The 25,367-nt window shown below is 36.4% G+C and overlaps 1 protein-coding gene and 1 long non-coding RNA gene across 2 annotated transcripts in view; one reads left to right on the forward strand and one right to left on the reverse strand.

The window, feature by feature from the left end:
• Positions 1 to 23,839, forward strand: part of NUP133 (nucleoporin 133) — a 36,786-nt gene extending 12,947 nt beyond the window's left edge. The window contains exons 12-26 of the mRNA XM_074863116.1: positions 1,112 to 1,203; positions 3,559 to 3,722; positions 6,608 to 6,702; positions 6,833 to 7,057; positions 8,012 to 8,134; positions 8,581 to 8,680; positions 9,670 to 9,912; positions 11,129 to 11,262; positions 12,834 to 12,992; positions 14,399 to 14,534; positions 16,375 to 16,493; positions 17,977 to 18,057; positions 20,047 to 20,111; positions 22,455 to 22,543; positions 23,591 to 23,839. Of these exons, the coding sequence (XP_074719217.1) occupies positions 1,112 to 1,203; positions 3,559 to 3,722; positions 6,608 to 6,702; positions 6,833 to 7,057; positions 8,012 to 8,134; positions 8,581 to 8,680; positions 9,670 to 9,912; positions 11,129 to 11,262; positions 12,834 to 12,992; positions 14,399 to 14,534; positions 16,375 to 16,493; positions 17,977 to 18,057; positions 20,047 to 20,111; positions 22,455 to 22,543; positions 23,591 to 23,727 (1,962 nt within the window). The 3' untranslated portion in view covers positions 23,728 to 23,839. The remainder of the gene's footprint in view (positions 1 to 1,111; positions 1,204 to 3,558; positions 3,723 to 6,607; positions 6,703 to 6,832; positions 7,058 to 8,011; positions 8,135 to 8,580; positions 8,681 to 9,669; positions 9,913 to 11,128; positions 11,263 to 12,833; positions 12,993 to 14,398; positions 14,535 to 16,374; positions 16,494 to 17,976; positions 18,058 to 20,046; positions 20,112 to 22,454; positions 22,544 to 23,590) is intronic.
• On the reverse strand, positions 16,306 to 24,554 carry LOC141941056 (uncharacterized). The gene is made up of 2 exons (XR_012628195.1): positions 24,467 to 24,554; positions 16,306 to 16,551 (listed from the first exon to the last, which is right to left on the reverse strand). It is a non-coding gene; the product is annotated as an uncharacterized LOC141941056 (long non-coding RNA).
• Positions 24,555 to 25,367: the final 813 nt, after the last annotated feature.

Here is a 25,367-nt window from a genome sequence, read left to right on the forward strand (position 1 = left end):
TTGACTGGTTAAAAACTGAGGGTAGAAGTAAAATGTTTTTCTGGCAGTTTTGAATTTTCACTGTGGAAATCTTAGCTTGTTTGAGTTTCAAAGGTTTGCTTTTAAATAGAGGCTCAAACACTTATCATGAAGACAGTTTTGAAAACCCAGGGAATTTTACAACATCTGCCGGTTTGGATAACTTTTTTGTATTCCTTTATTTTGAAGTCGAGACTTATATGAAATTTATATTTTTTTCATGTAGATGTATTACTATATGTCACTATGCCTGATACAACACTACTGCAGAGACTCAGACTTTGTTCTCACTTTCTGATCAGGACGGTTTCTTCAGTCTTTTGTGCTTGTTTGTGCATATGAGACACTTTTTTCTTATCATGCTGTGAAAAGCTTGGAGGCTAAGCTGAGAAGGGCTATATAGTGGCTGAGTTTCTGCTCTGTTATATATTTTTAATATAGTCTTATAAAAATCTGTTATTTTCTGCAGTGTGCGTTTATTAAGCTCTTATTTACATCAAACATGTTTTAAAATGTATGTGCCCTGGAGATATCCCTGGATTGGGAGGGAAGAATAGAAAGATTGTTACAATATAAATTAGAGGATGTTTCTATGGGGTAATAGTGAGTTTCATTCCTTATTCCAATTAAATCACCTTTTAAATCATCTGTTATTAACTAGTACTTTAGTGGAGGACCTTTATGGTGATTGCTCAGATAGAACTGTATTTTTCTTACTGAACTAATCCTAGTTAGATTTGTTTGCACTTACATTGTTTTTATGGGTGACAGTACTCATACCTTCTAAAGTCTGTCAAAAATGTCGGTTTTGAATGTTAAAGTATTTAAAATAACTATAAAAGGGTGATTGGTGAAATAAGCTGGCATAAGTTCTTATGTGGTTTGGATGAATTCTGCTAAAATGCTTGAGGTCAAACCACTGTGTGACTTTCATTGTAATGTATGGGCTTATGTTTGGCTTAATAAACACAGCTGCTTGCAGGTAGCATTTTTGTTTTAAATCTATGTTGTTGCTACTTAGAAAAATTGTTTTCATTTCATAATGAAGATTGATATCTGTCTTTCAGCTGAAGTTTTTACTTTGCATTTTCAGAGTCCTGTGTTTGACACAACTAGCAGGCTAGAAATTGTAGCTCAAGAAGATAAGACTAAATTACTGAAAGCTGCTTTTCTACAATACTGCAGGTAGAAATTGCACTTGATTTTTGAGGCTTTGTTTGCTGTTCTTGAAGACACTGATATTTGAGTAATAGATTCTCTTGGTCAAGATACTCTTGTGCTGTTTCAATTAAAGCTATTTTAATGACACATGCATATCTTTATTAGGAAAGTGTTAGATACATTTTAAGATAGCGAAGAAGCGCTAAGTGCTAGAAACGAGCAGACTTCTATAATCTCAATGACGTTTTGCTTACTCTGCATAAATTATGTGATGTTTCACTGGCAGTAATCTAACTTTAGACTTTGTTATTTTGACTTCTTTACTCTTTTAGTAAGTGGTGGTGTTAAAAAATATTCTTTTTTTCCTTATTTTTATTTGCATAGCTGTTTTCAGTAATACTTTTGAATATGTTTAATTACTATTTATGTGGCTATGAAGAATAACTAGCATGGTAGATTCTGTGGCAAGATGATACCTTTTTTAGATTGACTGATATGGGGGGAGTGGAAGGAAATACACTGTTAGTCAAACTGCCCTGGTTAAAGCAACCTGACTCTTGGGAGGCACGCAATGCCTCTGAAAAGTTTGATGTCGAGATGAGTGATGTAAACAAAGGAGGAAGAGGAGAGATAAGAAGATAAACAGAGCTGTAGACTTAGATTAATTATCTTTAGAGGGGATTGTTTTAAATGTATATTTATTTTTTAAAAAAACCCACACAATCCACAAACCCTCTTAGGACTAATCTCCTTAAAGAGTCTTAAAACTTGGAAAGAACAGATGTAAGATAACAGGAAGTAGGAGTGCTTTTGACATAGAGCTGCTTGTGAGGTAGAAGATTATGAAGGGGATTAGGCACATATAATAAAGGTTCTCAAGAGAAGATCTGTAAACATGCACAGAATTGAGAAAAAATCTACATGTATTCAGAAATGGACATGTCATTAAACAGGACTGCTGCTGAAGATGGCTGTAGTCCTGAGGCGACTGGAGTAACTAAGGTCTGAGAGCACAGATAACAAATGTGAAAGTTGATATCACTGAGGATGTGAACAAGGGGGTTGGAAACAGGGTCAGAAGATAGTAGGAAGTAATAAGGAAAAAATGTGAAGCAGTATGGAAAGTTTAATGTTATTTTGATTAAAATATGGGTTACATTTATGAAACTAGAAGAAATTGGTAATTTGTGTATAGTATTGATTCAGATTTTTTTCATAAAATTAGTATGGTAAAATGAATGGAGAAATCTTCCACGGAACAGATGTAGCTATGGCCTGTCCAAATGGCCAAGCAGTTGATGCAGAGCAATTAATGAAAGGTTGTGCACCCAGTGGAAATGTAAAGTCCGCCAGCTGTGCAGTGAGCACAGTCAGCTTTACAGACCTGGTGATCTTTATAGGGGATGGGATGTTCTATGGAAAGATCTAGTTGACCCTTTTTGATGTACCGGCTGATGGCACTTCATGGTTTGAAAGAGGTAATAAAGTACCATATAAATTCCTTAGAAACACATGTCCTGTGGAATAGTAAAGATGGGACCTTCTTGTTTAACAGAAGATTCAGTATGTTCCAGTTTTTAAAAGTATTGCTTGCTTTAGTAAACCTTCATGCAATTTCTGGATGCACTGCTGTTTTTATTTCAAGACATCTTGGTTATGTAAACATTCAAACTGAAAGTTTCATGAAAAATATAAACATTTCCAAGATCAGATAATATATTGGAATCACAGTATCCCTTCTCAGTCAGACTACTATAATTTTTTAGTCACAAAATCAAATCAGTGCTTTTTGTGAATGTTGCATACTTCTTACATAGAGTTCAGTACAACCTCGTACCTTGGAGGTTTAAGCATTTGGATGCTTCTTGCTCCTTTACTTATTGACATGAATAGAATAGGATTCTTTGAAACGATAGGAGATAAAAATAATGCATTGTATTTGCTGAAGCGTTTTCCTGAGAGCTTTTGCTCTATGACCATTTGTGGGAGTGATTACATGTACTCTTGAGATGATTTTAAAGCAAGTAGTGGAAATTTGGTGACTTAGCTACATCCAGACTTAGCTTTGTATGATGAATCTTTTCTCTTAAAGAATAATAATAGGGGTAATGGAATAAAAAGTGACTTGAAACACTTCCTGTCTTGGGCTTTTTTGTTTCTAAATTGTGCGGTCTACTTACTTTAAAAGAATCGGAATACTTTTTATCCATAGAATCAGAATACCTTTTATCCATCGTTAGTTTGAGAGCCCAAACAATGGTTGATGTTTATAATCTAAAGCACTTCACAAAAAGCATATCAGAAAATCCTATTGAGTGATTCTTGTTCCTATAATCCTATCATTTTTATTTCACATACTTTGTGTTTCTTTTATTTCAGGAAAGAGATAGTCAATGCACAAAGCATGGTAGTTGAGCTCTTTCCAAGTAACACAGATCTGGATTCTGATGCTGAACTGGATAGGGCAGTGACCCAGATCAGTGTGGATTTAATGGATGATTACCCTGCCTCTGATCCAAGATGGGCTGAGTCTGTACCTGAAGGTAAACATAATGTGTTTGTTGGTTGTTATATTTTGGAGTTTTTGGGTTGTGTTGGTGTTTTGGTTTGTTTTTTTACAAAAAACTGTTCATATTACTTTAGATAAAATTATAATTTAAGTATTGCAAAGGCATAGGTGTCCCTTCCCCTCTACCACCACTAGATATATTTCCGGAAAGGCTAGAAGATGCATCTTACGAGACTTCCAGACAAACTTGTCTACTGTGGTTACCTCTTGACTTCATATAGTAAACACAAAGAAAACATATTTCTGAGAAGGGTGCTTTGTGCAAGGAACAGGTGGTGTCACTTCAGTGTTTCCATGATTCCTTGGATAGGTCTAAATTTTTCCACAAAGAGATATGCAAGAGAAAGAGCTTATTTGCTCATGCTTAGCTCTTTGTCAGTGTGGCTGCATAGATGTGGTAGGCTTGGATCCTGGGTAGAGTGAGCTTGTACACCTCTGGGGCATTGGTATTTGTCTGCCTAAAAGAGAACTAGAGAAATTTATTTTGGAGTATTTGTTGTGTGTAAAGGATTAAAGCAGACGTGTTTTCAGCAAGAAACTTCTTTGGTCATGCTTCCCCCTCTCTTCTGAACAGTTAATATGAAACTGTCCTCAGGACCTCTAGGCAGCAGTTGCCAGTTACTGAGCAGAGATTTATTTTGAAAGTTCATGTAGTAAATAGTTACAGATGGATGCTGCTTCCTGCAGTTGTTTCTGCATGGCAGCCAGTTAGAAGTTGTCAGGCATCAGATCCTTAGTATTTTCTGAGTCAACTTTATTTTTAACTCAGCAGCTTATCTGCATTTATTCCTGGCTAAAGCAAGAAGTGAAAATTGATAACCTCTTGGAAATAGTTTTGCTAATTTTGCTTATAGCGATAGTTCTTCTGAGTTTTGGTATCTTGGTAGTCTTTTGGTTTAAAACACACTTAGAATATACAAAAATTCTGAAACAGGAAAATAACTTGGGCCCTGGAGAACTCTGCTGAGCTGAGATACTTGTGAGGATACTCATGAATCCTAGAATAATAGAACACCAGCTTGGAAGGGACCTCAAGGATTATCTGGTCCAACCTTTCCTGGCAAAAGCACAGTCTAGACAAGATGGCCCAACACTCTGTCCAGCTGAATCTTAAAAGTGTCCAGTGTTGGGGAATCCAGCACTTCCCTGGGGAGATTATTCCAGTGGCTGATTGTTCTCATTGTGAAAAATTTTCCTCTTGTGTCCAACTGGAATCTCCCCAGAAGTAACGTGTACCCATTACCCCTCTTCTTTTCCGTGTGACTCCTTGTAAGAAGTGAGTTTCCATGTTCTTTGTAGCCACCCTTTAAATACTGGAACATGGTGATAAGGTCTCCCCTAAGACTTCTTTTCTCAAGGATGAACAAACCCAGTTCTCTCAGCCTTTCCTCATCTGGTAGGCTTCCCAGTCCCTTGATCATTGTGACCCTTCTCTGGACCCTCTCCAGCCTGTCCACATCTTTTTTGTATAGAGGGAATCAAAACTGAACATAGTATTGCAGGTGTGGCCTGACAAGTGCTGAGTAGAGTGGGATGATGACTTCCTTATCTCTGCTGGTGATGATGCCCTTGTTGGTGCAACCCAGCACCTTGGCTTTCTTTGCCACAGCAGCACATGTTCACTCATATTGAGCTTGTTGTCCACCAGGACCCCCAGGTAGATCCCTTTCCACAGAGCTGCTCCCCAGCCAGGTAGATCCCAGCCTGTGCTGCACTCCTGGATGATGTTTTTCAAGGTGCAAGACCTTACACTTGTCGTTGTTGAACTTCATAAGGTTCTTGTTAGCCCGCTCTTCCAGCCTATCCAGGTCTCCCTGCAAGGTGGCTCTCCCTTCCAAAGTCTCCACTTGCCCACTCAGTTTGGTATGATCAGCAAACTTCACCAGGGTACACTTGATCCCATCATCCAGATCACTTATGCAGAAATTAAACAGTGTTGGGCCCAATATCGATCCCCAGGGGACCCCACTTGTGACAGGTTGCCAGTTTGAAAAGGAGCTGTTTCCCACCACCCTCTGGGTGTGGCCTGTCAGCCACTTGACTCTCACCCACCGCACAGATCACTTGTCTAGACCCTAATGTATCAGTTTCTTTAGGAGGAGGCTGTGGAGAACTGTCTCAGAAGCCTTGGAGAAATCCAAGTAGACAATGTCCACCGCTTACCCCACATCAACCGAGTAGGTTGCTTTGTTGCAGAGGGCGATCAGGTCTGTCAAGCGTGATGTGCCCTTGGTGAATTCATGTTGGCTTTTCCCAGTCACGTGCTTCATGAGGAAAGCTTCCGTCATCCTTACTGACTCTTTTAAGGACCTGATTGTCTGGACAGAAAGGTTAGCTGGCTTTTCATATGCAAACTCATTTGAGGAAGGGAAAAGTAGGGCCATGCTGGGCAACCACTTATGTTGTGCAGTGGAGTTGTGAAGGCAGCACAGAGTCAATTACGTCTGAATGCCTGTTAATACTTTATTTTGTAGTAGCTGTGGTCTAAGGCATAATAAATTTCGCAATAGCTAGTCCACAACGAAGGTAAAAACTTGAATCTGAATCTTACTAAAACTTGAATAAGCTGGTGAGCTGCTTTTTTAGCAGCATAATGAATTGAGTGCTTCAGAATAGTTGTAGTGATCTAAAAATACTTGATTTCTCCTAAAGCCTTTACTTCAGGTATGATAGACTTCAAAAAACACATTAAAAATAGCACAAAGTAATATATAAATGTGTGTGCATATGTATTAAAAAAGGTACCAGTGCAGTTACACTGTAGAAATTTCTAGAAATATGTTTACCTCACAGGCAAAAAAAGAGTTACCAAGAAATGAAGATATCAAGTGCACTGATTTAAGATTTTTCTCTTTTTAGAAGCAGCTGGTTTCAGCAACACATCTCTCATTCTTCTTCATCAGCTAGAGGATAAGACAAAAGCACATTCCTTCTTTATTGAGTTTCTTCAACAGGTAAAATTTTACTGTTCTTTTTGGTATCAGCACACACAGTATTATTTGGTCTTAAAGTAATTCTTCTAGAACACTGTTTAAAGTGTGCACGTGGGGTTTGTTTTTTGTTTTTTTTTTTTTTTAATAAAAGGTTGGTGTATTTGAACGTCTGGGCAGTTTTCCAGTACGAGGGATGCAGATGGCAACTCGATTGTTGCTCTGTGAGCATGCAGAGAAACTAGCAGCAGCTATCGTTCTCAAGAATCACCACTCCAGGCTGCCTGATCTAGTGAATGCTGCTATACTGATCGCATTAAACAAAAGGGAGTGTGATGTTCCACCAAGTCTTACCCCTGCAGATGTGTTCTTTCGAGAGGTAAGAAACCTGTTATTCCTGAATCATTGTATAGTATTGCATATAATAAAAGTTGCAATGCTTTAATGTATGCTTTGAAACTTTTCCCTTTAAAAATCAATTCAACTTCACGCAATTTCCCTTTAAATAGGGATGGTGTGGTAGTATTTTCCTCACTTTAGTGTATGTGCTTTTTTTATGTCTGCAGCTGAAACATGAATTCTGACAAATTTCTTGCAGCAGAAGTAAAGTTGTTATGATTTCCAACTAACCAACATGGATGAGCAGTGAAAAGTACAACTGAAATTCTCTGGCCCATCAGAAAATATATGCTAAATTGTCATTTTTAAGGGGTGAACTGAGGAGTATGAAGCTTTGCAGATAGGAGAGCTGCTTTGATGAGCTGTCCTGGATGGAATTGTATCAATACAGTCTCTCAGAATTTTTTGTCCTCTCTAACATTAGTGAATCTAAGCTAGTTGTCAGTTTATACCCCATTCCATTCAAGCACCCAAAAGATTTATTCTCAGGAGGTTTTTTCCTGTAGAGGACAGTAGTTGCTAATGGAGAAAAATAAATATAAAAGAAAATGGAGATAATAGTCTCCTATTTTAAAGCAGGTATGTTATGCAGTATACAATCTAGCAAAGATTCCACTGTGAAATGTTTCAGAAGAATATGGAGGAATATGCTTAATGAAAGTCTGTGGAGTTGCCTTCAAAAAAGAGAATTTTTTTTTCTTCCAGATTTAAGTCCAGAAATAAGGCAATTCTTGTATTCTAAGTATTGTATGAAATATAAGCTGGTGATTTCATTATCCATTTGAGTAGTTGATACCTATTAGTATTTTTGGCTATTGATGTGGTTTCTACTAATACTTGTTTATTTTTCTGTACAACTCATAACTTGGCATTCAGGTATCAGCTGGTAACGGATATGTTTGTGCTCAGTGCAATTTTTCTTTCTATATTTAAGGTGTCCCAGATAGATTCCATCTTTGAATGCTTACTAGAAGAAGAAGAACAAATCCTGAAAGATATGCCTATTGAGTCAGTTGAGTGGGCCCAGATAGTTGTCAATGTGAACAACATCATTAAGGTATAGAACTGCATTAACTAAAAGCTTTGTGGGAGGGGAAGGAGAATGCTGAAGAGCACTCAACAAGTTGAGTGCAGCACATCTGAGTTACTGATGTGAGAGCAAAAGTGAACGTACTTCTCACATGCCCAGATATATTAGGAAGGAAAAGATGGTCTTGTGCAGAATTAAGGACATTCCTCTTCCTCCTGAGGCACAGCTAAAGAGAATTTGAGAAGTTGCAGCATTGTTGGAAGTTGTGAAAATGTATGTAGCAAAGAGTGAAGAGCTTGTGCTTGAGCACTGAGGTTTCTTGCTCAGTCAGTATGTTGCATACAACTGAGAAAGTGGTGTAGAAAGAACAGGGATATTGGAAGAATATTTCAGAATTATAAAAGATAACGTCTTTTATGGTCTGTGTATATGCAGGTAGACTTTAAAATACTTGTGTCTTTGCCTTTAAATAGGACATGTTACAAGCTGCCTGTCAGTATCGTCAATCTAGAGCTGCTTCATATAAAACAGGAGAGCTCCCAGAAAGAGAACCTGAATATATTCCATGGACAGGTGAGAAATTATTATTACTAGTTTATTAATTACCTATCCTAAACAAAAAGTACTTTTCATGAGTTCCGGAGCACCTGAATTTCAATCTGAATGTTAAACTTACTGTTAAAAGCTGTGACGAGGTTGTCAGTGAGAACAGGAGAAGTTGAAGGTTTCATTTGGGGAATGAAATGGAGTGAATCAACGAACACTTCTTTTGTCCAGTATTGATGATAATTCTTTAAAACTTGCATTGCAAATTTGACTACAAAAACAAAGTTTGGGAAACAGCTAACTTTTCTTTCTTTTTTTTTTTTTATGCACTGGTTGTGGTTGGCAGACTTATGGCATAACTTTAAAATGGATTATAAAATGTGATCTATAACTGTTTGAAAAGAACTGGTAATTTTCCACTCCCTTAAATAGATTTTGTTTTGGTGGTTTAATAACATGAAAAACTCAGAACAAACGTTTGCAGAAGCAAGCGCTTTCCAGTTGATGCTTAAGCTTCCTTGTGGCCTCTACATATAAAACACACTTGTTTAGTGCTCCCAAGATAAAAATCTTTTGAAAAGCAGGATCTATGCAAGCTAATTTGGTGTGTTAAGTCTTGATGACTACATCCAAGTAGTTAAATCAGGTTAACAGAAGTTGCCTTTCCCTTGTGTGTATTTTCTACTTTCACTTGCACGATCTGTAAGCATTCTTTTTTTCTGAAAAATAGCTGGTATTGATAGTTGACAGTGTAGAACTGTGTAGTTCAGGTGGTGGTTTTGTTTCTGGTTTTTTGTTTACTACATTTTGGCCAAATTTAATATGTAGAGGTAGATGGGAGGATGTTTGGTTTGGGTTTTTTTTTTTTTATAGTATTGCTTTGTTTTTCAAAATTAAAATGTTTATTACCTTTTTTCTTTCTATTTTTCTAATTACATGTAGTAAGGTTTTTGTATACTTCAGCATAGAATCCTGTGGTGATAGTATTATTGTTTTATGTTCACTGTTTTCCCAAGCATCTAGCAGCCTTCGTGCGGCAATAATGCATCAGCATGGAATCATTCTGAAGATGGTGTATCCCCAGGTGGACAGTAACCTCCGTAGCATTGTGGCTGAACAGTTGGTGGCACTGCTGGATTGTTTCCTAGATGGCTATGTTTCTCAGCTGAAATCTGTGGACCGCCCTGCCGATCAAGAGCGATACAGCAATCTGGAAATGGAATATGTGCAGAAAAGATCAGAACTCTTGTCACCCCTCCGTAAGTACTGTCTGTTTTCCTTTAATGCAAGGATTAAATGTTCCATTTGATGAGGAAATTATGCAAATGGGTAAATGGCATATGTGTTTGAATTCTATTTGTTCTACGTGTTTGCCTTCGGAATATAAATGACTGGTTTTATGATTTAATGATATATTTACTAAACAAGAACAGATTACAGAATTGCATCCAGGACTGCATTCATACCCATACCTCCCTCTAATAAGACAGGTTGCTGCTTGAATTTTTTTCTTTTGCGAACTTGTTATATTTTTCTGGCAGGAATTTATCTTGTGCTGCTTGGCTGAAAATAGCCTATAAAAGGATTTCTAGATGTTTATATTGTTGCAGGTTGATATAAACTTACATGCCTGAAAAATATATCAGGAAAAAGTTACTTTTTGAATCTTGATTATTTAATAATCAAACCTGTTGTTTTAACGTGTCAGATGTGGTCAAGTCTTTAATGAGTAATTGACAGCAAAGCGCCCTTTTTGAGTGGAAATAACTTGGAGTAAATACATTTTAATAACTTTACAAAGTTTAACTTTTTTAGGCTAAAAATTAATTACATAAGTAGAACAATCTAATAATCACTCCTCCTAACATTCTTAAACATCCTTAAGAAAAGTCCCTTAAACTATCTTTCTCAGTTTTACTGACATTCATGGGCTCTGTTAGCTTGTGAATACATTTTGTATTGTTATGTTCAATCTAAAGTTCATATTTCTTTATAAACAAAATTGAGTATTCCGCTAACTCTTACGTATTTAACTGAACCTAAAAGAAAGAGTTTAAAGTAATACATTTTTAATACAAACCCCATTGTCCTTACTTGTTCTGTTTTTTATCAAAAGCCTTTGCCTGCTGCTTTTTCATTTTCTGTAATTAAGTGGCTATTATTCCAGATACTAAGTCATGGGTTGAATCCCCCCTGCCCCAGCACAAATAGCAGATGATGCTAACTTTCAGAGAAAATAGGATGTATACTGACCATTTAGTATTTTAAACTTCTCTCTACTGGGGGACAGAGGTGGTAGGTACGTGAACTTGCATGTGCACAGGGTATGTATGCAGTTGTCTTGGGAGTGTGCAGGTAGCTCCCTGATGTGAATGCTTGAAACTTACTTTCGTTTTTCTGCTCTCTGCCCTCAGTCATCTTCTTTCAGTCAAAGATGAGCTTGTTTGATAAAACTTCTTTTTCTTGGTTACTTAGTTTCCCTGGGACAGTATCAGATGGCCGCTGCTTTAGCAGAGAAGTACTGTGACTTTGATATCCTGGTGCAAATGTGTGAGCAGACAGACAACCAGGCCAGATTACAACGTTACATGAGTCAGTTTGCAGATCAGGTAACTCTTTTTTCTGTTTCCTTTAGATAGTGTTTTAGAATAAGTTTGCACCTGAAATGTTGCAAAAGTTACGATTTTTTTTTGTTTTTTTCTGTTTTTTTAATGCATATGTATTTACATATACTTACAGTGGTAATTTGGAAAATTGAAGTTAACATTCACTGTGCAGATCTCAATGGAGTATTTTACCTTGAGACCGCAAAGCAAGTCAGCAGAAACACGGGTGCTAGCTGTATGGGCAGGGGCTTTTCATGGGACCTTTTTTGTGCCTCAAACACATTGTGTCACTCTTAACATCTTGCAGCATTTTGTGACTTGTTTACTGAGGTGCTGTAGTCAGTGTACTGTTGTTTTGTTAAAGCAATATAATACAAATTTAAGGATAATTTCCAAGAGAGATGATGAGATTGGTAAATGTATAAATAAAAAATAGTTAAGGAGAGTAGGAATGTAGGGATGATGTTGTGGTCTTTTTTTATTGTCCTGCTAGGTCCTTGTTGGACAATTTTTCCAATGTCTGTTAAAATCTGGTGTGAAAACTTCTAAGTGCGCTGCAAAATTGGAAAGCTTAAGGAGAAGGCATTAGAGACTACTTGAAGGGAGGGGGGGACTGGGACAAAAGTTTCCTAATTTGAGAGTTGGTGAGATCAATTTGTTGAGCTTTCCCCAACAGCTATGGAAAGACAAATCCTGCAGTCTGTAGGTTTCCTAAGAAAGGTTCTTTTAGTAAGAAAAAGCAAAAGTATCAGTAAAGGACAGAAATTATATTAAACGTTTCTAATAGTGAGGCTTAAATACTCACACTTACTGCCAAAGAAGGGGATAAACTCTCTATTTTTTTCTCTTCACATGCTTTATTTTAAAGGAAAAATGTAACACTTCGTGAAAGAAGTTCCTGTGAAAATGTAGAGCGGAATAGATCAAGTCTAATTGATAGAATATCAGACTGATGGTCTCTTCAAACTTTTATTTTTTAAATTGTTAATGCAATTAAAATTTAGCAGTATTCTAAAATTACTCTGAAAATACTACATTAAAGCTCAAACATAAATCCTGATTTCACATTGAAGTTTTTGAGGATAAATTAGTTTTTAAAAAAAGACATTGTTTTTTAACAATGGCTGAGAGAAGTAAGGTTTTAGGTTCGCTTAGAGATAGGAGGGAATGCTTCAAAAACAGTGACAGAGGAAGTAAACTTAATATGAAGGGAAATAGTAAGCACAGAATTCTGTGGGGACCAAAGGAACAGGTAAAGAAAAGAAGACTAGAATTGATGTGATGCCTGTTTCCATATTTGTGGGTTACATGAATTTACATTTAGCACTTCCTTCACTTCCATTAAAGGATCCTGTGTGTACCAGCATCTGTTGCAGAGTAGCTCATGAATTCTTTAAGCACTGTTTGTATCAGGACTCTAAGTTTTCTCATTAACACTGTTTTTGTGTGTGTCTTATTTTGTTAAGCAGGTTCTTACCATGTTCTTACCAATTGTATTTTATGAAGCATTTAGAAGACAAACAAGATATTTAAATGTAACTTTTAAAATGTGATCATATTCCTGTTATCTTCAGAATTTTTCAGATTTCCTGTTTCGCTGGTATCTAGAAAAAGGAAAGCGAGGGAAGCTGTTATCTCAACCTATTGCTCAGCATGGACAGCTGGCCAGTTTCTTGCAAGCTCATGAGCATCTGAGCTGGTTACACGAAATCAATAGTCAGGATTTGCAAAAGGTAGGTGTTCTTAAATACAACCAAACTGAAATATCTCACGTTAAACAGGTCAAGTACATATTCAAGTAGGCAAATTATCTAGTTATGACTCTTCATCATCAAAAGATGGCTTATCTAGATGAATTAGGGGAGAGATGACACAGATTATTTATTATGGAGTACCAAAAGCCTCCTCCAGGCACCATCTGGTATATCATAAGCCACTGCACCCTGTAATGGAAATTAGGGCTGCTTTTCATCCCTTGTTGGTGACTAATATTTTTTTATCAAGGAAGTTTTGTTTGGCCACATGATCACTACTTTGATGGAATTGAGAGTTTACAGTGAGTATCAATAGCATTATCAGATTATCCAGCAAGGGAAAAACTGAAACTTATATCTCAAGACTAACTATTTAAAGCAAAGGAATTTGGAAGTATCACAAAAGTAATAAAAGGTATTGATTATTTTAATCACTTAACGAATAGTTTAAAAATTTGGGGTTTTTTAGTAGCAAACATGTGCATAGATTAATGTGATGTTTTTAAACTTGATCCTTTGTTGCCTTGTATACTGCCCAGTTATCTTTCCCCACTTCCTGCTGGTCAGTCTTTCCTTCCTTCTGCTACACTTATGAATGTATTTCACTTTAGTAGATAAACTATTTCTAAACAAAAATGGCTTCTTTCAATCCATGTGCACATTTATTAAGCATACAGAGCATGGAAACGTTTATCCTGCTGCAAATTATAGGTTGATAATACTGTATGCCCCTTAAAAAAAAAACCCAAACAAAAAAAAAACCAACACAAACCCCACCCTGAGAATATTGTAATATTCTGTATGTGTCAACTGAGGTTTCCTCTGTTATAGCAAAGCACTGTGAAGAGGGGGCAAGGATTCTAAAATATACAGCTAATTCAGCCTGGATAGTTTATTTCTGAGTAAGTGCTCAGAAACTTTATGTTCCTTTGTCTGATAGACAAATAAATTCTTGTCTATATGCTTGGTTACTGCAGCGGTTTTACATATAATTCTGTTTTTTCAAATTCCTGAATTAACAAATTAGTCTGCATGTGAAATTGTTCTGTCAAAGCATATTTGTCTGGCTTTTATTGTGAAGCCTTGAATAGGATCCCAGAGATATAATATGTGAAGTTGCAATTTATCCTTTGATCATAAGATAGTTTCTCTTGATTAGTACTGAAAAGATTTTTTTTTTATGCATATAATTGGAGTAGAGATCTGTGTCTCTTCCTGAAGAGTGTAATGCAGTTTTAATGTGCAAGTTGTATGACTTTTAAAAATAAGGGTTATAGTATTACAAACAATAAATAGCTGTGAGACAGCAGTTCAGATTAAATCCTTACCTGTTTAACTTGATGTTAACTTACAAAACTGATTTCTAACATCTTTATTAACTTCAGGCTCACAGAACATTGCAGACTTTGGCAAATACGGAGACCCGGTATTTTGCAAAGAAAAAAACACTTCTAGGCTTGAGCAAATTAGCTGCACTGGCATCTGACTTCTCAGAAGACATACTGCAAGAGAAAATAGAAGGTAAGAAATGAAAACAGCAAAGTGAAGAATAAACTAATGAAGTTATTGAATTAGAATCACATTAATTTTGCAGATTGTTAATGTGTTAGGTTGAGGACTCCAACTTGATGTGGTAAGGATAAACGGACTGATGATTTTGCTCATTGCAGGAAGGGTAAGGAAGACAGCATAAGGCAGTAACCTCAGTATTCACTTTCACCTCTGAGTTAGGACTATGAGCATGGGAAAATTGTACCTTTCCACTTTTCTAATAATATGCAAAATACTGGCATAAATAACAAGCTTCACAGTATTTTGAGAAGTCATTAGGCAGTTCTGAAGTGGCTGAAACTTGTAAACCATTCACACTGAATGTGTTTTCATGAAGCTGCATTTTATATTTCAGATGTAAGGTAAAAAAGATCTTATTTCTTAAAACCTGTTTGTTGAATAGCTCTCAATTCTGAGTTCTTCTCAAGTCCTCTTAGGCTGTGCAAAGAAATCCAGTAACTATTTTGTATTGTAATGATGTACCTGCAAATTGTGATCAAGAAGTGCTTTTTCAGCATTCTTACTTTCTCTGTATCTAGAAAGGTTACAGTGACAGTGTTTAATTATGCTCTAACTGAAAGGGTGTTAAGAGGCAAAGTAGGAATACCTATTGTGCTTCATTACCAAATGCAGTGGTTCCACTGCTCTGTCGTTACTGTCACTTTGGAAAATACCCTTTTCCTAATACTCTTTATGCAGCACTGGTGCTGTGAGTTTGTGAAAAAGCTGTTCTATGCTAAGGGTTAAGCTGATACTGGCCACCAGGGGGAAGCTTTGAAATATTGCTCCAAAAAAATATTACTACTCAAGCTTGCTTCTATTAACTGCATATTTATCCATGTATGCTATGTACCATTCTTAAAAGAAATCCTGTTGGTTGAAAAAGCCCAGGGATAATTATGATAACGAAGTAAGCTTTACCAATTATTTTTAGGTTGTAATAATAATATATTATCTGCCTTTTAAATTGTAAAACGTGGCATGAAATCTTAAAAGTTTAAATTTGTTTTTCCCACCGCTGTGGGAAAAAAGAAACCTATGCTGATGTGAAAAATCTCATCTTTAAATAGGAAAACTGTAGAAAAATGAGGAAATCAAAGCTCTATATCAATAGACTAATGGACTCTCAAAATTTGGTCTGGACTTTACTCTGCTACATGTTCCTTCCTATATGATACATGACATAGCTTTTAAAACTTACACTCTTTGTGTATCACTTTCCTGTTGATAAAGAATAATTATTTCTGCCACATTTTGTTTATCCATTTAAACAGATAAAATGCTCATTAGAATTATTTTCCCCTTTCTACCATGCACTGGAACTGGGCAGAAAGGGCAGGGTTCACATAGTGTGGCTGAAATTAGTCCATTTGGATTGTTTCAGCCTAATAAGTTTCTAAGCCTGAAGAAGATCATACTGGAAAATAAAACAATCAAAAAAACAGTAATTCGTGAGATGGAGCAGGTCCATGGCACAGGTCTTCAGCCAAAAGGTAGCTCTTAAAAATTGCAACCACCTTACTTTACTGCATAGTGCAACAGCTTCCCTTCAATCCTATGTATTCATTTTGTGGTTTTGAGAAAAAAGTTATCAGTCTGCATTACACTGGGAACCTGAGTGGAAAGTAAGAACTAGTTCACCAGGATGACGATACTGAAGTGGAAGTATTTCAGTGCTTCAGGAACATAGATGAGTGTCCAAGTAGAATGTTTCATAACAAACACTTGTAGACCCAAATAATACTGTGACTTGGAATTTATTATTACAATTTAATAACATGAAACATTCATATCCTTAAATGACTACAAGAAATATCGGAGCAGGAACGCTTTCTGTTACATCAGGAGACACTTCCTGAACAATTACTGGCAGAGAAACAGTTGAACCTCAATGATATGCCAGTGTTGTCAGCATCTCAGCTCATTGATGTAAGTATCTCTTGTTTTCTTCATTGCACAGTTGCACGTTCCAGTATGTTTTCTGCCTCTGTGTGATAAAATGAATGAGAAGATCACAGTTGTCTTCATCCCTTATATGACTTGCTAAGCACCTAAAGATCTGATACATGAGTTGGTTTATCGTTGCTTAGTTTCCACCAGCATGAAATGTCAGAATGCTGGTTTTAATTCAACTTTCTTCTGGTTGAATATGTACTTTTAGAGTGCTGCTAGGAGAAAAAGCAAATCAAATCAGTGCCAGAAGTCGATTTACTGGTCTAAGCCAGTTTTTGGATATGAGACAATTTTTACCTTCTGTTACATTCTCAGTAGGGCAGAACTTGGAAGGCAGAAGGAATAAAATTCGACTTTAGTGGAGAATGATGCTGCAACCAAAAACTAGAAGCAGGACGACACTTTTGGTCACCTGTTGCAAAGAGGCACCTGAAGGCTTTCTGCTTTTTTTTTGTTTTTCAAAAATCAAAAATCCAGCCTGTACTGAAACAAAAACATGAACTGCTCCAGTGCTGGGATCATTAATAGTGCTGACTCCTTTTCCCACACCCCTTTCTGGTGGTAGCCAGGAACCATTAGCCTTACCATTTCTGCCTTGTTGGGAGCATATTTTTACCATCCAGTGATGAACACAAAGCATTAAATGAGTAACAACGATACATTGTAAAACAAATCAGGTCCTGTCTGGGTGTCAATTTGGCAGCTCCTTTTCTGTAATGCTGTAGAAAATCAAAAGCTGATAGTGTGCTTGTTTTCATTATCCTGATTTTCTTAGAACAACGCTAATAGCAGATTCTGAAGTCATTACCTGTATCTTTAAGTGAGGCTATCAGTGGGATTAGGGAAGAGTAGGAAGTGTCACTCATAACTTGGCAAGCGCTGGCACCATGACAGTTTTCCTTCTGAATTCTCTCTATTGTCAAACCAATGTTCAAACTTACTACTTGCAATGCGAGAATGAAACTTGGAAAGTGTAAATAAAAAGAGCATTAATGTTAGTTTTCCTTTGAAGTACTAATTTAGAATTTTGTTGGGGGAATGAAATATTGATAGCTAACTTGCCTGGTTTTAAAAGGTGAAAGGCAGTATGTCTGCTTAAGTACTGCTTTGAGCTTAATTACCAAAATAATTCTGAGAACTTATTTGTGGAGCTGAGCTCTGGCTACAATAGTCCAGGAATGTTACAGCCTTAAATGGCATTTAAATTTGAAACCTAGCAGCCTTATATCCAATATCATTTGTCCACAGACCATTGTCATGTAGGTGGAATGCTGCTCTAAAACCTTAAGTATATTCCTTGCTATAAAAATACTTGCAGTTGAATCAAGACATATTTTCATGAGAAGGTCATGTAAGTGGAAAATACATGGTGGTCTTCCCACAACAAGTTGTCCATGATATCAGTTACATTAGTTTGTAGGCTAAAAATAATTCTCTACGTTAATCTCTTGTATCATAGATGTACATATGTGATGAGAACAGAAGGGCCAATGAGTATGACTTCAAGAAGGCACTTGATCTGCTGGAGTATATTGATGAGGTAGGAAAAGTTTTTGACAGATTTCTAACCCAGAGACTTTTTAAATTTTTTTTTATTATTTCAGCTAGGATGGTGTATCTGTAGTTAGTTAACATACTAGCTTACTGTACAGTAATTAAAAATAACCCCTGATGTGTTTTTTCAGTTTGTTTTTAAGTCACTGGAGACTTAATGCCAAATGTGGTTTAGATCATTTAAGAAAAATGACACTCCTCATTTTCACTTCCCATTTATAGTCTAGAGTTTCTTTTTTAGAGCCTTGCTTCTCTACAGGCTTTCTCCAAACAGGACAAAGATCATCTGTTTTCAGTAGTTTAGTTCTTGCTTCTTCCCTATTGGCAGTTCCTCTGATTGTCATGAGATAATGTGGGATAGTGTCCAGCTTTTTAACATGTAAATAACATTGGACCACAGATTTGCTGTCTGCTTTCTCAGTGCATCTCGTTGTATGATCTAGTATCTTGTCAGGAGTAACTTTCCACTGATCATGAATAAACTTAACTTCTGAGGTGTATCAGACCTGAATTATCAACAGTCTTTGCTAAAAAGCTAAAGTTGTATTTTTTAGTGAAAGTGTTCCTTACCAATTGAAAATGAGAGCTCTTTTCTGATTATTCCAATTCCTGCTAGTCTGGGTAGGGCTCCAAGTTAAAATCCTCACTGTAATAGTGCTTTGTAAACACCATTGTGCCACTTTGGTCTTCAATAACTTTGGTTTGATAATTATAAAAATATTTATAATAAAAATGTTTTTAAAACTTAAATTGATTTTAAATTGGTTTTGCATTTCTTTTATCAAATTTTCTTTTGAATAACGTTTCTTTACTGTTACTAACCGGTGGGTTTTTTGCTTTACATATGAATATGTTTCCTTGTCCTGTGTTTAGTACTATATTATATTTTGTGTACTGATGAAAGAGTATTACTAGAGTAGCATGTTACTCTGAGTTAGCTCTCTTCAGTTTAAAAAAAAAATCAGTGCTTTTCTTCTAACTTTCCCCTTCATTTTGACAACATAAATAGTCCAAATAATAATATTTTGCAGTCAAATAAACTTGAGTGAATTCATTTGGTTCTCTCTTAAATTAGTTTTCCTCTTAAATTTTGTCACCACAATTCATGAACACTGAGATAACTATTGGTTTTTTACATCTAAATAAAATGTCACTCTAAAAACATGAGAGTTCTAATTATTTTTTGCTCAGATATTTGAGCCTCTAACAACTTCAGTAGAGCTATTCAGCACAAATTAGAAATGGTGGCTTAGACTAGAATCTAAAAACTAGTTCCCTAGTTTTCCCTGCTTTTCCCTGGCAAAAGCAAGTGTAAAGTCAAGACCCATCCTCTTGCTTCCAGGCTAAATTCAAGGGTTCATGGTTTTCTGTTATCTCTTATGAGGGGAATTTGAGGTAGGTGTGGTGCTTTGGGACATTGAGAGGTGGAAAAAATATATGGTCTTTTTTTCTGACATTATACTTTAAAAGGGGCTCTGACACCAATTAATCTCAAAGTTTCTGTGCAATGAAGGGACTGCCCTTTCCAAGACAAATGTGTATCTTTGAAGACATTTACTAATCATAAAACATACATCCTACTGTGGACACTAATGCCTGCTAGTTAGCTTGGCCATGCTGAAAAAAGAGCCTTGCCTTCAGTCACCATTTAGCACATCTTAAAATAAAACTTGCTAGAATGCAGTGTTCTACAGATGGGTATTTGTTCACGTGCTTTAAAATATGCCCTTTTTCAAATTGAGGTAGTTGGTCTTCAGTAGTCGTGTGGCAATGTAGGAAGTCTGAGCGATGTTTTCAAATGGAGATGAAGAGTCTTTGGTGTTTCAACAGTCTGATCAGGTCATCAGTTAAAATAGCGTGTTAAAAACAGTGTTCAGTAACTGAAGAATCTAATTCATTGGTATAATCTGAGTGATTACTTAAAAAAAAAAAACCCTTTAACTTGCCTGTCTTTTTCTCCTTGTATGAAATGAAGGAAGAGGAAGTGGATGTAAATGATCTTAAACTTAAAATTCTCTGTAAGGCTCTCCAAAGAGATGGGTAAGTCCAATATAAATACCAATTACTGGGAGTATTTGTGACAGCTTTTCCAGAATTACATATTCTCTAGCTCACTGAAAAGATTGCATTTCATAGTATAAGGTCAGTAAAGGATGAAGTATGTGATCTGAATGTGTCTTTTTATTTGTAAAGTGAAATCCCAACAAAAAAAAATCTGTGGTACTTTGTTCGCTTAGCTCATTGGCAACCCTGCTGTGCATTCTCAGCACCTGAGACAGAAATGTAACCATGCAGCTTTCATTCTTGAGCCCTTTGCTAAGGTAAAAGCTTTTTTTTTCCTTTGAGGCATCTCAAGATAGAAGCTTTTTAAGAGCAACATGTGCAGAGGTCATTCCTGCAAACTTTTATTTCACTTATTTTTTTGGCCATTGAACCATACTGACAAGTTCATGACCTTTTTGAGTTAAAGCTGCATTCTTGACTGTAAGTGCAATGAAAGCTTTAAATACTGCTTAAAAGAGCCACTCTTACAGATGTTCAACACCAAATACAGGCTGAATCCCGACTGGTCAGAAGAATCTCCTCATCAAGCAGGGTTACTGTTCTCTCTCAGGTTAAATAAGTCAAATGGCATTTCCTCCCTTTGTAATTTTCAGAATTTATCCAATTTTCTAGCTCTCATCCATGTTCCAAGAGGACCTAAGGAAGAAAAGATGAGGATGGAATACGTTCCAAATGCATGTTCCATTTGTGATTAAAATGGAAATAAGCAGCATTTGGATTCGTGCTTTTGCATAGGATAGATTCCAGAGGACACTGGTCTGTAGAAAATAAATTCCTAGTTGCATGACAAAGTTATTGTCACATATGACACAAATAATACGCAGAAACAGGTTCACACTATTCCAAGTGCTTTCTTCCTTTCCTATTATTTTCAAGACAGAAGAATCCAGAACTCCTACATGGTATAAGTCCAGTAACTGGTTTGTCCTGTCTACCCTGGGCTGAAAGAGTTTTGGACATATTTAAACCATTCAAATCATACATAATGCTGTCAAGCTTTTGCCCACTCAGCTAGCTAACCAGATGCAATTTGAGATCACTTTGGCACTGAATAGTGTTTAGAAAACTTGATGTCCCAGTTGAGTTTCCAGTCCAGCAAGGTTCACAAAGGCTTACAAAGAGGTTGATCGCTATTTCAAAAGAGGTAGTGTTAACTTTCATCTGTGTGCAGAAGTAAGCATTTGACACGTTACAGTACCTGCTTTTAAGGATGGCATCGGTTTTCTGGCTTAATAGCTACAAATGGTGGTAAGGTTCTTGGGTAGAATGGAGAGCCTTGCTGAGCATGCTCCTGACCTTCTGGTAGGGTCCTCACTATCCTCCTCTGTGCTGAAGAGCGATTTGTTTTCTCAAATCCCCCTTCGCTTTCCTTCCCTCACATTCTTCCCAGTAGAATTAAAGATGAAATCCTAGAAGTTTGGGAGTTTTAAGTGACATCCAGGGTAAAATCATGGTTTCAGTGAAGTAATAGTTTCTCTGGGAGCCAGGTCCAGATCCATTGGCCCAAGGAGGTTCATGTTGGTTTAAGGAGTGATAGGAGAACTGGTTTTGTCTGGCAGTTTTAACATATGGAACAGAAATTTTAACAGCTGAAAGGTTACAACCACAGCAAAAGAAGTGAGGTTGGTGTTGGCTTAAAACTGCTACCTATAAACCTCTGCAAGGATGAAAAAATGTCATTTAAAATCTCTTTCTCTTAGAAAAATCTGTTTGGGCTTTTATCATCACAGATGAGACTTGCATTCATGAGTCTTTCACATTTAATCACAAATGAGACAAACTGTATTTGTTCTGTGTCTGTGTGTGCTGTGACAGGCCTGCAACTTAGATTTTACCGTTTTTATCCTCCTCCTTCCTTTTCTTGGTGTTTGCTTGTTTTGTTTTTTTCAAATAAGTTAGCAAATTGCTGCTCTTGCTCTATTCTATTAGAAAATAAATCTATACTTTCATCATCTCAATTGTAAAATATAATTCCTGAGAATAGGAAATTCTTATCTTGATAGATAATATTTTTTATTTTATCAAAGAAATAATGTGTTATTCTATAGTTTAGAAGACAGGAAGCATTTCTATTGTCCTCCTAACTAGACTACATTATAGCACTGCAATATTATTGCAGCTTTACTCTTGGCATAACAAATAAGTAACCCAGGGTAGGAAAAACCTCTTGCTTTGAGCTGTAGCCAAGCACATAACATTTATGTGTGAGCATGTATTAATCACCTTTGATAATTTATCAAATTTCCTGCGTATTTTTTGTTAGTTTTCATTTGATTTCATCTGTGCAATTATTTCCACAAATTATTCTTTTACTTGCAGATGGTCCAGTTCAGATGGTAAAGATGATCCAATTGAAGCATCTAAGGATAGCATATTTGTGAAGATATTACAAAAACTGTTGAAAGAAGGTAAAGTGTGCTTAAATATAATTGAACTTCTTGAAACTGTTTAGTTGTTTCAAAAGCTGCTAAAGATGAACCGTAATAAATAAGAAGTAGCGTTAATAAATTCTCAGAGTAATAAAAACTTCCATATGCATTCCACTAGATAGTTACAATCATATGGAGCTAATTCTATCTATAAAATGTTGCGGGGATAAGAGATGAGCAGATTTCTTGGTCATGATCTGAGTGCCCTCAAATTATTTGCTCAGTAGGGCAGCTGTCAGATTTTTAGCAGTTCCTTGCTGTACAGTAAAATGTGTCTTCTGGAGTTAAATACATATCTTCTGTAAGATAAGGGATTAATAACTCTGTCATTCAGAAAATCTTAATCTATTTTATCTTGTGTGGTTTTTGGTTTTGTTTTCCCTCCCCAAAAGCCAAAAAAATAATGAAACCCCCCCAAGTTAAAGCTGACCGTGTTAAAGTTAAAGTTCTGGCCATGGAAGTTACAGCTGGGGATGGGAGGGGATGGAAGCAGTTCAGAGTCAGAGTCTGTTTTAAATATTACTGCATATGAACTTTTTTCAGAACAGAGAAAGTTCCATGTCAAAAATACAAAAATTAAGTTCTTCAGAACGGTTCTAGTTTTGTGTGTTCAATCCTGTCAATTTCTTTTCTTTTCAGTCTGTGGTGTGAGAATCTTATAAAATGTTGCAACTGGTGATAATAAGTATTTATTACATGACTGATCTTTATTTTCTCTTTTTTTAAATTTCTTTTAATTTGGTGACATGTTATGTGAAGACTTGGATTTTAGGTTTAAGGATTTTAGGTTTAATCATAAATTCACTGAGAAGCTCTGTTTGAGTAGGAATTTTTTTTTTAAAGCTCAGTTTTACAGGCTACTTGAGCTTTATTGTATTTTTTGACATGTATAATAGAATTAGATCTTCTCGATTCCAAAAGAGTAATTTAACTCTGAGGCAGGCACAGGTGTTTACTTAAAAATGATCTTAACTGCTAATGCAAAGTACTTTTATCAGTGCTGTAATAAAAGGTTTTGTGTTGTAGGAGTTCAGTTAAGTGAATATTTACCGGAGGTGAAGGACTTGCTGCAAGCGAACGAACTTGGCAACCTGAAATACAACGCTTACTTCGAATTTGTGTTAAAGGCAAACTATGAACTCTATGTTCAGGGACAAGCATGATTCTCGCTATTTTTTAAAATATTTTTTCTAAAGAACTGTTAAATTCATGTATACGTTTTTACATTCTGTTTGGTTTTTTGCTAAAACTTTGTAATAAAATTTATATGAGTAATATACTTGGTCTTACATTTATAGACATTGACGCTTTAGTCAGGGGAGGCAGGGGTGTGTTTTCAGGCAAAAGAAGAATAATGGTTTCGTTTTCTGTGCCTTTCCTAAACTTGTTGTTTCCTTTTAAATCTTCATTAGCATGAGTCCTGCCTGTGGCTCAGACACAGACACACACACTGAAATGTGGGACCCACTGCAGAAGGTGGAAACTTTTGCTCTCACTTCACTGGGGCTGTGGTTTCAGTTCAGAGAACATACTGAAAGCATGAATGCTGGGTGACTCTGTTGCTTACTTAAGAGACAAATTATTATTCTATAAGATAACTCTACTCTTTCTTTGTACAACACTTTTTGCTGTAGAAACCAAGTCATTTCAATTTAGCATTAAAGATTACTGGCACAAAACAGATAACTGGGTTGTCACTGGTCACTCAGCTTGTCTGTGACAGAAAGGAATAAAGCACAGTTCTCATTCAAAGTCCCCATGTCCAGTAAATACACCCTTTTTTTCAGTTTATATCTGTAGATTAAACTTATTCAAAACATTTTCATATTTTATCTATTTAACTTTCATTTAAGTTACATCCAGATTTCTAGAACACATGTAAAAATGAAATTAAGGGCTCACCATGCAGTCATTCACAGCAACTGCTTGAACCTAGAAAACAGTTATGAAAGTGTGGGAGTCCAGCATGAGCTTCCTTACTTGATCTTCCTTACTAGCTGATGCTACTAATTTATTTTTTTTCTACCCCTGCTGTCCCAATTAGTGATCTCTGACATGGGAATTAAGAAATAATCCACTTATCTTTTCACTTGTAATTATTGATTGGCAGCAGATTTTAATCTTTAAATAAAAGTTACTTCAGTCTGACATGCTGCACCTTTCTTTTGCAAGTAGCTCGCCAGCCAGAGAGTGAATGCAGAGCAACTTGTGTGCCCTTATGTTTTACTTGTCTGGCTCGATGCCTGCTGCAACAACTTGATCCAACAGCTGAGAAGGTCAGAAGTTAAATTGGTTGAAGAGAATCCAGTTTCTAGTTTTAAAAGCACAGCTCCCCTTCCGTGGCTTCCCCTGCTCCCTGTACTAATACAGTAAGCTGGGCTGAGAGTCTGAACATGTTTGGAAGAATAGATTTATCTAGAGAGGTTCTAACTAATATGGGAAAGAAATGCACTAGCAGTCATCTTCTAAGATTGTTCTGAGAAGCGAACTTTGCTCTTCGGCAGCCTTGCATGGCTGAGAGAAAAGTGCCGGTGTAACTCCCAGCTGCGGCTGCAAAGGAGTGGAGTGGGTTGTTTAAAGCCTTAGAAGAATTCCACATGCTTGCTAAAATGGCACTTTAAAGGTGGTTTCACATTATTGATAACATTTTGGGAGAAAGGGAATAATCTAACAAATGATTGCCGCCATCTGCTGAAATACATTCTACCTGAAATTTTTATTAGATTCTTAAATTTTGCTTGAAGAATCTCTAACTGACTGTCTAATAAACGACTTTGGGGATATCTCATCCCTTCCTAGACTG

The sequence above is a fragment of the Strix uralensis genome, chromosome 3 (genome assembly GCF_047716275.1).
Source record: "Strix uralensis isolate ZFMK-TIS-50842 chromosome 3, bStrUra1, whole genome shotgun sequence".
NCBI lineage: Eukaryota > Metazoa > Chordata > Aves > Strigiformes > Strigidae > Strix > Strix uralensis.